The 13,609-nt window shown below is 30.9% G+C and overlaps 1 protein-coding gene across 1 annotated transcript; it reads right to left on the bottom strand.

Annotated features, from left to right (window-relative positions):
- Positions 1–2,642: 2,642 nt before the first annotated feature.
- LOC143389788 (cadherin-10-like) lies at positions 2,643–7,007 on the bottom strand. Its single transcript, XM_076842597.1, has 2 exons — positions 6,914–7,007; positions 2,643–3,133 (listed from the first exon to the last, which is right to left on the bottom strand). The coding sequence occupies exons 1-2, from the start codon at positions 7,005–7,007 to the stop codon at positions 2,643–2,645; spliced, it is 585 nt and encodes a 194-aa protein (XP_076698712.1).
- Positions 7,008–13,609: the final 6,602 nt, after the last annotated feature.

Here is a 13,609-nt window from a genome sequence, read left to right on the forward strand (position 1 = left end):
ATAAGTATCCCACATTGGTTCCATGAAATCAATAGTCTGTGATACTGAAGACAGTTGCCTTAATCCCTACACAAAACAAAATTTGGACATAGAATAAGCTATATGTATGTTCCTTCGGTAGCAAATAATTCTAGAAGAACAAATAATTCTAGAAGAACACTAATTCTAGAAGAATAATTCTAGAAGAACAATTAAGAAAAATTAAACAGGTTAATATAGGCATACATTTTGAATTTCAGGGTTACCAAGAAATCTCACACCTTTACCATACCACCTTCATTGCCATCAAATATTAGTTCGGAGAGTATTTTTGGAAAATTGGTTTGGATCATTGTCACAATCCTTGAATTCTTAAAAAAAATGTATGTCAAAATAAATGACAACAAGTTAATGTCACTTTTAAATTATTTGAGCATAGATAATTAAATCCTTTAATTAAGAATGTCAATTACCAACATCTAATATTAATAAAAACAACTAATGCTGGAAACATTAAAACTAATGTTTAAACAAAATTATATTTTGAATCATAATATAAAATGCTCATAAGATACATATCCTATTATCTTTTCCATTGTTAACCAAATTTTTTAAAATGGATCCACCTCTAACATTTTACTGCTTTACAAGTAGTGCAAGTACCTTATTATGAAGTATTCTTTTTAAAATATATATTTTTAGTTGTTAGTGAACATGATACTTTTATTTTATTTTATTTTATTTTTTATCTGGTGCTGAGCTTGCAACCCAGTGCCTCATGTATGCTAGGCAAGTGCTCTACCACCGTGCCATATCCCCAGCCCCAATTTTATTTTTAATGAACTCTTTTTCTAGGGGTTTTGGAGAATTTTTCTTCCTTTCAGTTCAACATATAAAACATTTTTTTTTGTTGTTGTTGTTTCTTAAACTTTATATTTTTGGTAGCCAGACTTCAGTATATCATTAATGGGCCTTGAACTTGAGGGAGTGTGCCAAATTAGATCTTACTATACAGTGTGATGTGTATTTGGTCTTAAATGTGGCTGTAATTTTAATTAGACCACCTGGCTTGTTTATCTTTCATTATCTTTTCATTATCTTTCATTATTACTATGCAAACCTAAGTATCTGTGGTCAGAGTGATGTGGGGCAACCTGGGAGTTAGAAAACATTAGTGTTCAAAAAGAGTGAAATAACTAATTCTGCACTAAGGACATGTCAATATCATACCTTAACTTACTCCAAAACCATAGCATTTTCACTAATTAACACACAAATCTTTGGTATTGTTTACAGTATACTCAACAGGGAACATAACTTTTCTTAGATCCAATAAAGTATTCCACTTATAAATAAATTATGTTGTGGAGTTTGAGAAACAAAGAATCAGTTAGTGGCAGCTAAACTCCATGATTCTCAGAAATTTGGACTGGCACTAACTGCCAGTGTATTTAACTAAAAAATCCTCCCTCCCTTTTCTTTGCTATTGAATCATTCATTGACAGAAAAACAGACTTTGTTACACATAAACGTGTAATGCATTTTTGGAAAGTTGACATAATTGCAACGATGTATCTTAATAGAACATTCAGCATTATTACTGTCATTACTAGCCATTTTCAAAGTCACCATGGGAGGTAAATATATTTTCCATTAAAACATGATTTCAGTCTGAGATCTGTCTGAACTATTATTGCCTATAAACCTCAATAGCATAGATGTCATACAAAAATGAGAAAAATATTTTATTCCTTTCTCAATTATTTCAGGAAATATGAACAAAATGAAATTATTGCATTGCTTGGTGTCTTTAGTACAAGGATGACAATATTTTAAAGTTGTTTGAATGGTACATTTAAATGATATATAAATTAAAATTTTAATATTAAGATTTTTTTTCACATATTATAACACAACAAGACTCACTAGGAAGGATAAGTCTTGACTAAGTTATATTAAATTGGTTACCATTTTCAATATTAAAATGACTTTGTCTTCTTACCTGTATTTAATATAATTTTCTACCAAGAACTTGGTAGAAATTCATGGAGAACTTGTTTTCTTCCTGGGGGGGGGGGAGCTGGAGACAAAGTAGTTGTAAAAACTGGTTTATTTTTTTAAAAATAAATACAAAAATATAAATATAAAACATTAGCAGATAGAATTTGATGAAATGAAATTGCACAAATGTTTGTATACCAGGTTGCATATCATACCTACTAACACCACATGTACATTTTTTCTTTTTAAATTTAATGTACAGAACAGGATATATCTTAAAATTTGTCTGCACCTTTTCAAAAACTTCAATTGCAAGGGCAGAACATGTATCTAACAGAAGCGGCTCATTTCTGAGGTTGCTTAAGGGAGAGCTATCCTGTTCATGTTTTTGAATTTTTTTTTTTTTTTTTTTTTTTTTTACTAAGATGGACAACACTGAATTTCCATAGCTTTGGCTCTTGGAAGTGATTAAATAAAATGTCACATATATTCCGTGAGACATCCTACAGGAAAGAATTAATGCAATTAATGAACAAATTAAGAAATAAATGGGAAAGAATTGTGCTGAGTGGCAGGAAACGTCTCCTGATTATCAAATATGGTGAAGTGGAGACAGTGCCCTTTACATCGCTTCCTCTTATTGAGCAGAACAGAAATCCAGGTTAGGATTCCTTGTCACTGTCCCCACCACCATACATCTCCGCGAGCTTGTTAAGCCTGGGGCCCCACTCCCGGAGGTAATCATAATTCTGGTCTCCTTCGGTGGTGCTTGACTCCAGGGAGCTCAGCGACTCAGCCACCGAGTTGTTGCCCTCATAGGCGTAGGTGGCCAGGGAGTGGTAGGGTGGTGCGGTGGGGTCCAGGTCGTGCTCCTTGAGCCTCTCGGCAATGAAATCCCGCACATCCGTGTTGTCAGGCGCCGTGGGAGTCCTGCGGGTGATAAAGAGCGCTTCTGGCATAATGTCTCGCCTCAGCTTCTTTTCCTCGATTGCTGCAGGATTCCTCAGGGTGCCAATGTCAAAGGCCTGGGTGTTCTCCTCGCCACCACCTTCGTCATTATAGCTCACGATGTTGTCCCTGATGTCCTCCTTGGATAAGATCAGAGGTTCCTTCTTCCGCTGTCTCTTTAGAGCTGCAAACAGTACTACTATAACTTGAAAAAAAAAAAAAGGAGAGACGTAAGAAGCCCATTCAGAATGCTATCAAGCAAGTGGGAGCAGGAAAAAGGAGCATGCGTTATTTAGATATTTTTTTTACTTCCCCATTTTTTCTTGCACGTTCCTTTTTTTTTTCTTTTTTTTTGGTTGGGGGAAGCAGAAAAGTGTTTAGTCAAGGTAGGTGATGTTCAAAAGCGGTGTTTCTGACTTATTGTTAAGGCACTGTGGAATCTTCCTTAATTACAGTGCATATTTTTTTCTGTTTTTCTAAGAAGTGTTAGTTTCTGGTTGTTCAGAATATATGAGTCTTGTGTAATAAATAGTAAGATAGATGTTATACCAACATTAGAGAAGTTGAACTAAGCTTCATGTAAGATCCAAGTGGCTAAAATATGCCTGTATTTTCACATCCTTACCATTCTTAATAAGGTATAGAATATTGATTCTGTTAAATAACTGTGTTGATTGATTTATATAGCTTTGTTTCTTACTTTATTAAAAGAAGGCCTACATTATAGAAAATAAGACCCAGATGCTTAGACATAACATGGGTTTAGAGGTTTATGATGCTTTCCTTAGTAATATATATCTTGTAAGAGAACTCCCCCAAATTGTTAGATGACAGTACAACAAGTATATTCAAGTCACTACACTGGATTAACTCCAAATCAATGCAGGGACCTTGGCCAGATACATTTTTATTTATTTTAATTTTATTTTATTTTGGTGCTGGGTATGGACCTCAGGGCCTTGTGCTTGCAAGGCAAGAACTCTACCAACTGAGCTATATCCCCAGCCCAAGATACATTTTTAAAAATGTGTATACATAAGTTGAAATGTGTATTGCTCACAAAGGACAGTTCTCCACTTTGATGAGACAGTAACAATAAGTATAAAAATAATACTGTTAATAACCAAAATAATGTTAATAACATGAACTCTAAGAGGAAGTTAACATCAAATTCTTCTGATTGCATTTAAATTTCCCACTATTATTTGCTGTTCCCAAACATTTAGATTCTGGTCCATTAAATTGATTTACAGAAACAGATGGAAATTCAACTACATAGGTAAAAGAAGGGGAGAAATCTTTCTCTTTTATATATCTGTCCTTAGCCTCTTTTAGAAGAATGTCTAAAGGATGGGGGAATTATGATATTTTTGTATCAAGATATTCTAAGTTCTGTTTCCTTATTTATTAACATGGAATTCTCAGACTATTGGTCTTCAAATCTGTGACAGGGCAAAAAAAGAAACTTTTCTAATTCTACCAAAAGGAGTTTTAACCCACTGTTAAGTAATCTTGGCCTTAAAATGATAAAAAAAAAATAGCCCTTGATGAAGACAGAAAGCTGTTTATTATTCAGGTCTTTGGGAAAAATTAATTTTATTTTGCTTAAACTCATGTATTCATGCATCCATAAAATGTATGAAGTAAAGTTTTGAAACTCAGATTGATTATTATGAACAAAATGATTTTACTGAGTCAAAAAGCTTCTAATAACAAAAATTTAGTAATATTGATTCCAACTCCAAGTTTATTTCCTCGCTTCTTGGAATGTCAGATATAGTGTTTTCAATAAGGGTCAGAGGGATACCCAAAACAATAGTTTGAAGCTAATGCATCTGGGGAGTAAATTTAATCTCATTCTTAACTCAAAAGCAGTTAAAAAGCAATTTACTCTAGTTTATAAAATCAAGAATCATTATTTTAGAGACAAGTAAATCAAATAAAGGGATAGTTTTAACATTTTTTCAGTGAACACATAAGACAGTGAGGCCTCAACCCAGCCATTATGAGGAAAAAAAAAACATGGACAAAAACTCCAAATTTCACTGGAAAATTGTACACACAATCACCAAGAAGCAAGGTGCTTTGGTTCAACCTCTCACAAATTGATGGCCTTGGAGAATGCTTTAAATATTTCGAACATTCATCTTTATTGCATATAAAGTGAAGATAACCATACATACTGCATACATTGTTTCATCAAATGAAAGATAAAAGTGTTTTTTATTATATTATTGTTTACACTGTTTGACAAAATCAACTTAATAAAAGCTTGCTACTCTTGATGTTATTCTTACTGGAGATTTTATATTTAATACATATTTCAGCAGAATGACTGAATATAATTTACATATAAATTATAAAGTCCTCAAATAAATAGATTATTTATATTTGAACTTTTTGATTTAATTAGTATAAAGTCTGTTTCTTGACTTCTCTTAATATGTTTAGTAATACAGAAAAGTCAAATTATAAAAATAAACTTTTATCAATTCTCCCATATTCTGTTAAGTGAAATCATTTATTATTTTTTTATATATGAAAATACCTCATAAATAAATATATTAAAAAAAGACTTATTTTTATAATTTTTTTTTTTTTTTTTGGCATCGGGGATTGAACCTAAGGTTGTTTTTTATCACTGAGTTACATCCCCAATCCTTTTCCTTTTCTATTTTGAGACAGGCTCTCACTAAGTTGCCAAGCTTCTCCTTAAAATGCTTAGACTGTCCTGGAATTCTGATTTTATGCTCAACCTTCTTAATTGTTGGAATTATAGGAATGCACCACCATTCCAGTCAATAATACATATTTTTAAAGGTGCACATTTTCATTTCCTAAACTACATGTAAATCGAATGTAAAGTCTAATGTGGTGGTACACACCAATAATCCCGGTAAGACACTCGAGACTTAGTGAGAACCTGTCTGGGAGGGTGGGAAGAAGCGGGGGATGCGGGGAATGGATCTCATTGTTAGAACACTCCTGGCACCAATTGCCAGTAAAAAACAAAACTAAAAAAAAAGGAAAAAAAGAAAGTTATGTAGAATTGATCATTCCATTAATTTAGTGATTTATTTCATATGTATAATTTACCTTTGAGATATTTAATCACAGAGCTCTTGTATATACTTGAAAAAATGAAAAAAAATGAATCTTCTATGAGGGATTAGCTATATTATGGAATTAACACATATTTTTAATATTCTTTGTGGTTGCAATGTCTTTGTTATTGGTCCTAACTTCACATATAAAGGTGCTGTCTTTTTATAACAGTAAAAATTGTTAAAATAAATTATTGTAAAGATTATTTTAGAATTTGAAATGAAGGCTTAATTATTAAATTAACTTTAATGTAAGTATGAAAAATTGATAATGAGTATAGTTATACTAGTGAGAAGTCCTATACTAGATCAAATTTGTGAATTGTGTTTCTAACAGAATGTATCTTAAACCTTATCAATGTTGTTTTACCCTTACCGAGATTTGGTGATATCTAACTTTTAGAGTTGAGGTTAAAATCTTATCATACTCTTCCAGCTTCTACCCTCCTCCTGAATTAGAGTTTGGCAGATCATCCAAGATGAAACAACGCCATAGAGTTACTACAGGGCTCAGGAGAGCAGTGATGGGCCAGCTATAAACTAATTGGAGGTACCAATCATTGATGTTTTTTTCAAGAATTGCAATCACCTACCTCTCAACTTTCTAAAATCTAACACAACCATTCTGCCCTCAACCCTTCTTGCTTTCTCATTACTTATTTCATATATTGTAATGACAGTATGAAAGCTGCTTTTTTGCATTTTGATTCACATCTGAATGATGAAAAGTCTCATTGCTTCTATATTCTGGCTGGATATCCTAAAACTTTTGTGTAAGTTTGGGCAAGGGACTATTCTGATAGGAATATTGATTCCTTGTTTAAAATTATACTACAGTAAGTGTCCTAGAAGATGATTCAATTTTCTATAAAGTTTCTTACCCAGCATAATAATGATGCAGAGGAGAATGGCGATCAAGGCCCCAGTGCTGAGACCAGCAGGGAGGAGCAGGGCTTCAGCATTGCAGGACTGCATGTTGCCTTGGCTGTCACAGGCACATACTCTGATGGTCAGCGTGCCTGTGCTGCTCTGAATTGGGTAATCATTGTCTGAGATCACCACAGGCAAGAGATAGGTACTTATTTCATGTCTATTGAAGCCATTTTTTTCGAGTTAAAATTCTGGCAGTGTTATCTAAAATAAATTTTAAAACATCACAAATGTTTGTTTCATATAGTAAAATGATAACTCATGGTGATAACGAGGATTGTATACATAAATAAAACTCTCTTCATAAAAAATATGAAACATTATAAAGTTTTCTATTACATATGTACAATGCAATTAAACAAGACAAATAAGATAGTTCAAAGAATCTAACATTATGGATTGAGTACTAACTTCAAAAATTATCCCATAGTATTTTCAAAATGGTGAGTTTGTATAAGTAAATATCAAGTTTACATAGATGAGAAGTTTTTTTTACTGTTTTCTGAAAATCTGCTTTGTAGACCAAAAGAAAATACTATTTTCTTTCATTTATTTATTTACACACATACAGCATATCTCAATCCAATATTCATGAAGAAAATAGGATTGGATACATTGTAAGCATTGTTACATTGTTTAAAGCAATAAAATAGTCAAAATCCATGAAGAATCTCAATATATACCCAGCAGCATGCAAATTATTTAACATTTCTGAGCATTGATTTCCACTCATTCAAACAAACTCATAACTTAAAGGATGTATTTAACTGAAAGTAATAACAGAAAGCCTGGGCTAACTCTTAGAAGTGCCTAATAAAGTTCCAGACTGAAGTAAAGATTTAATAAAAACAAATATCCCACTACCTAGCATATTATACTACTGACTTTTTCTTTACATGTTAATTGACCTAGTATTCTCACATGAAATTTGTGGGGTTAAAATGAAAAAAGACTTCTATCCCCAAACAAGTAGTATTTAAAAAATAATCGGTATGATAGTTTCTATCCCGGTTGTTTGCCCAGAGAAGTTAGTTTTGTTTAGTCAGCCCTGCAGAGTTGTTTAAAATGCCAATATAGGGAGGGAGTCAGTGAGCTGCTAAATCAAACAAACAGGAGAGAAAAAAATAGAGGTAATCTGTTGCAGGTACAGTGTTTGAATACAAAATAATTTATTCCTTAATTTTGAGTTGGAACTTAATGGTACCAGTTAACTACATAATCTGGGAAAGCAGACTAACAAAATAACATGCACATAAACAAATTTTAAAATTTATCTTTCAATAACTATTTTTCCCCCTAAAATATCCTAAGATAATATGAGCATATATATATGGTACTTTTAGAATCTTGCTTGTCTAATTTTTAATTTTTTAACAAATGTTTGAACCTTAGTTTTGTAATAGTTTGGACAGGTTGAGAGACCAAATAAAGTTTGACTCATTTCAAATTATTTTATGGAATATTTAAAAATTCATGATATAATTTTTGACCTATGATAGAATAAACAAAATTAATTTTAAACAGGAATAACCTAGAAATAAGGGAGTTTAAGGCAAATATTAATTAATACAAGGCTAGAAAATTAACACTAAGGTAGTATATATGCTATTTCAATTTTTTAAAAAAACTTCACCCAGCATCACAGCATCATTAGTTTTATATGATTAGGTTAAATATTCTGGTTTATATTCTGTGGGCTTATTTCCTGCTTTGAGTACTGTATATAGATTAAAGAACTCTTGGTAATATTTGTCAAAAATTAATTAAGGCTGGTCTTGAGTGATTTCCCCAATAACTTTGAAATGCCATGCTAAGACAATACTATTTCATGTCTATATCACTTTTTAATAACGAGTGCTCAGTTTCACTGGAGCAGGGAGAAAATTAAAATACAACTAGAAGCAGGTACTGTCAATTCAATACTGTAAATTCAGTACTAGGGACAGCTCCAGTCTAAATTCAATGTTTGATTACTGTCATGTATAACAACAACAACAACAAAACTCAATGCATCTGTTGCCAGGTTCAGCAAATTAAAAAGTAGGATGTTGTTTATCTCTAATTCAGACTTAATCTCTAATTCATATTTCATATGAATGTCTATAATTCATGTTTAAAAATTAAATATTCTTTCTGCATTTTGACTGCCACCTTCATGTTAATTTTTTTCAACTTGATAACTTTAGGTGTTTGGAGTGATAGAAAACATGAGCATTTTAATAAATTCATATTTAATAAAAAACAGATGTTTACAATAGAGACTCCCCCTTTCAGTTGGTTTTTGCTAAGATTCTACCAGATGAAATAGCTTGAATAAAGGTTTGCACAATGTAAAATGACCTATTATGTTAAATTATTTGCTGGTACTTTGAAAACTACCTAGATTCTGATTCTGCCAACACACATCATGCATTGTGAAGAAAGCACTTACACACATGCCAATGTGGTTATGAGGCTTATTTAAAAATACACAAATCTGCAGCCATTCTAAAACTCATGTCTTTTTGCAAACAGAAGCTTGCATAGTTAGCTTAACATAACATACAATAAGTCAAGTAGAGATCTGACAACATAATTTTGTTTAACTAGAATGACTCCAATGACATATTTATCAGGGAACAGAGCTGTTCAACTTTTAAACAATCATAACTATTCTGTAAAATGTGTTTTATTTTTGTGAGACTATGAGAAAAATTAATTTCTGAAAAATAAAATTTGTATACTATAAGGACAACAGCATATCTTGCAATGCCTTTGAACCATATTTTCTAAGGGGCTAGTGAGGCTACATCACATTCTTACTCTTCCTTTATGCCTACTTGACTTCAATAAACCTGCTGCTATTCAATCTCATCAGAGTTTGCATAACACTTTCACTGAGTTACTTATTTCTCCATTCATATTTTCTATACATTTTCTTAGGCAAAGTGATTATTTCTAGCCTTTCTAATCATTTCAACATCAATCTCATTGTTCATATCTACACAGACACTTCTCTCATATAGTTTATTAAATGAAAGAGAGCTAACATTTTCAAACAAGACATTATCATGAAATATCATTAACTATCAGATAAAAACAAAATTTCATAATGCAGATCAATAAATTGACAGATCATGTATATTATAATAGTTACTTTAGAAGAAATTTCCAGTTAATGTCATGTTATATTATAATGAACAAATTCTAAAACTTACCTTCATTATCCTGTACTGTGAAGTTTGGATTGACAGCAGCTAAACTGAAGAAAAATTTCTGACCACCTAAAGGGTCATCTTTGTCTACTGCACTTATAGTCTGTATTAGCTGTAGGAGAGAGAAATATTATATAGTCATCAAACATACACATGTATAATCTGCTTTTGTAATACATAATTTTTAAAAATTTGCTTTGTAGAAAAATTTAAAAGAATTTATTTTGTTCATGGTGAAAAATCTTAATGATCATTTTCTTTTTAATGATATTTCTCTTCTACCACTCAGTCCCACTTATTTCTCTCTCATAAATATTGTCTTTTCCTTCAAAATGGTGAATTGTAAGATATTATATTTTTTGAGGGTTTCTATATTTAAATGTAGAACCAGTATGTTATTTCACATAAATCTAAACATTGATTGGGAAGAGTTGATCTGATGTAGGGAAAATTGTGGAAATAAAAATATTGCTTTGCTCCTCTCCAAAGTTAGCTGAAACATAATAAAAGAAAATAGATACTTCATACATAATGTTGAATATAAATTTTACAAAGAAAAGTTTATATATTATTTTCTACTGTAATAGCAATAGTTTGCTTCATTTGCACTTTAAATACAAGTATATATTTTTAAATTCAAGATATGTATTATATGGGGAAATGGTAATTGGTTTTAATATAAGAGTTAATAAAAACTGTCTGATAACAGTGGAAAATTTAACGGTTTATACATAATCAGATCATTGTTTTTGACAGAGTATATGATTGATACTATATAAATATATAATATATGTAACAGTTATGTATTTAGGTCAGTATATGATTTCTTTATCCTTTAAGTTACATATGAAATAATTTTTTTTGTTTTAAAAAAATATTTAAATTATTATCAGGGCTTCAAAAGTTGCTTCTTATGCATATTGATGTCTATTTATGCCTGTAAAAATCATCAAATATGCTTAATTAAAAGGAATATGCTTTTTAATGCATCAATTCAATTTAACTTTGTGTGAATAGTTGGTGGAAATATTTGTTGCTGAGGTTTTAACCATTTTTATTTTCTTTCAAAGTTTGCTACATCATCAGAAATGTGAAAAATTTCAAGTATTAACTTTTAAAATTTTAATTTTACTCATTTATCAAAAATGACAAAAGAATTTAATTAAGACATGCAAAAATATGTTTTTATCTAGAAATAAGCATCAAAAATTATTTAAAACTAACTTAGTTTAAAACAATTTAAAAATATATTTGACTAAATCTTATTTATAATAAGATTAAATAGAAGCCAGACTTATAAAATATAAAAATGGTATAGGAGTTAAAGATAAAAACATAAAAAAGGTATTTAAACTACTCAGGAATTATTAATTCATTTACCAAAGAATTTCTTAACTGATTTGTATCAATCAAATATACTTAAAAGATTTATTTTTAAAATTTTGATTCATAAGAGCATATTGAAGAGAAATAAATGAAGTAACATATCTTGAAAGACAGTAGGGTAGTTCAAATTCCTAGTCACAAAGATTTCTATATGAATATAACTATAAACACAAGAAAGAGTTAATTTCTTTAGAATAAAAACTACAATGTCTCAAAATAAACATATGATTGTAACTGTTATTACAAATAACAATTGCAGTTCATTTTTATGCTCAAAATAATACAATAATACATTTCTGAGGACATATATCCACATCTTTATATATATGTAAACCATAAAGTTTTATATAAAATGCTCAATGATATTTTAATGAAAAAGTCGATTCATTGATTTAAATGTCAGTGGTTAATTGATATACTTTGTTATGAAAGGAGTAATTCCAATTCATATTAAAGTTACAAAAAACAGAATGGCATTTTGCAGAATCCCTATTATTTTAAAATAAATTTTATGACTCTAAGACTTCTCTGTTGCAAATAGAGGTACTGCTTCATAAGACTTTTTTTTGGGGGGGGCATACTTGGCTTTAGTGTTTAACCCCTTTATTTCCAAAATTTACCTTTCAATTTAACCTTACTTTCTATTCCAATCATACATTCAAAATCACAAAACTATTGTAACTGTGCCATAAAGACTTGCAATCAATACCAGAAGTTCACAACAAGAAGTAGATAAAAGTTTTCTGCTGGCTTCCTATATGAACACTCAATATTTTATTTCTACTGGAGACAAATCATTTTAATCCGATTGCAATGAAACAATTTATCACACTTAGGAAACAAATGAACACAAGCTGGTGATATCCAATATTCATTTTGAGCTACAGAAAAGAGATATAGGTAACTCTTTCTTAGCTTTTCTTCTTGGCAATAATATAATTGTTTATATTATCATTGTATTTTTACATTTGATATAAGCATTAAGAATGTTTCAGTGCTCATACTACAACCAAATGTGAAATAATGAGTGAATTTTAATGTATTTAAAATTAAACAAATAGTTATTATGCTGTAATGTTTTAGCTAGGAGTTTTTGTTGATGAAAAAAAACCTTTCTTTTATTCTGGAAAACTTCAATCTTTTAGCTGTTAGGAAGTAACTAAATTTTGTCCTATGAAAACTATGTGAAACGATTTTTGGTTTGATAAAATCTTGGTTGCTATCTGGTTTGATATTTGCTGTCAGTGGTATTAGCTTTAATAAGGTGCTTAGTGAACAGTAAATATAAACAGCAACCCTCCCTAGAGAGATTCCTTGGGAAAGGTTCTTTGTGATTAACATGGTATTTTCTTCATCTAGACTTGGAAAATTATTAAATACATTTTACCGACTGCAGGAGTGAAGGTAAGTGAGGGAAACCAAAGGGAAGTAAAAGACCTATTGTTCCTTCCTTCAAGGTCCTGTCTCTCTGAAGTAGAAAGGTGAGAATTTAAGCAACCCTGTTAGGCAGGAGAGGACTGACTTCTAATACTTCATCAGTTGCAAACTGCATCCTATCTAAGAAAGTCTTGTATGCTTAGATCAAGGAAGAGCTAAGGCCAGGAAATAAGGAGGAGGAGGGAGTAGCAATTAGTTTTATTTCTGTCTTATCAATTTGTCTGCACGCCAAACGAATGGAATTATTCCCCATGTTGCTTTCTAAGTGCTACTTAAAGAGCACTTAATTTGCAGGAGTATTGGGTGGACTGAGATTTCTATAAATAACTGCAGCATTCCCAGACATCCTAATCTTCCTTTCCTAGGAGGAGGGGAGGCCAAACTAATGAGTGATTATCATAAAAGGCACAGAGAAGAAGTTTATCAAATAATCACTTTAAGTTTGCAAGCTTGGATGTCAGAACCTAGAATTCTATCATTTATTATAACATTTTTGTATAAGCAGAACTAGTTTTCAGCCAATGAGAACATGGTGGCATTTCACAAACTGGTCATATTAACAATAACTAGTGTGGAAGACTTGTCCATGCAGTCAATTAAACAAGAATTATTAATCATGTCCTTTCTATC

Source organism: Callospermophilus lateralis, unplaced genomic scaffold (genome assembly GCF_048772815.1).
Source record: "Callospermophilus lateralis isolate mCalLat2 unplaced genomic scaffold, mCalLat2.hap1 Scaffold_65, whole genome shotgun sequence".
NCBI classification, from domain to species: Eukaryota; Metazoa; Chordata; class Mammalia; order Rodentia; family Sciuridae; genus Callospermophilus; species Callospermophilus lateralis.

What these genes read in the sequence shown, in the direction of transcription:
- LOC143389788 (XM_076842597.1), bottom strand. Translation starts at nt 7,007, where the DNA reads ATGCAGTCCTGCAATGCTGAAGCCCTGCTCCTCCCTGCTGGTCTCAGC. An exon ending in CTGCATCATTATTATGCTGG is followed by an intron (nt 3,134 to 6,913) that starts GTAAGAAACTTT and finishes TTTTTTTTCAAG; the next exon opens with TTATAGTAGTACTGTTTGCA.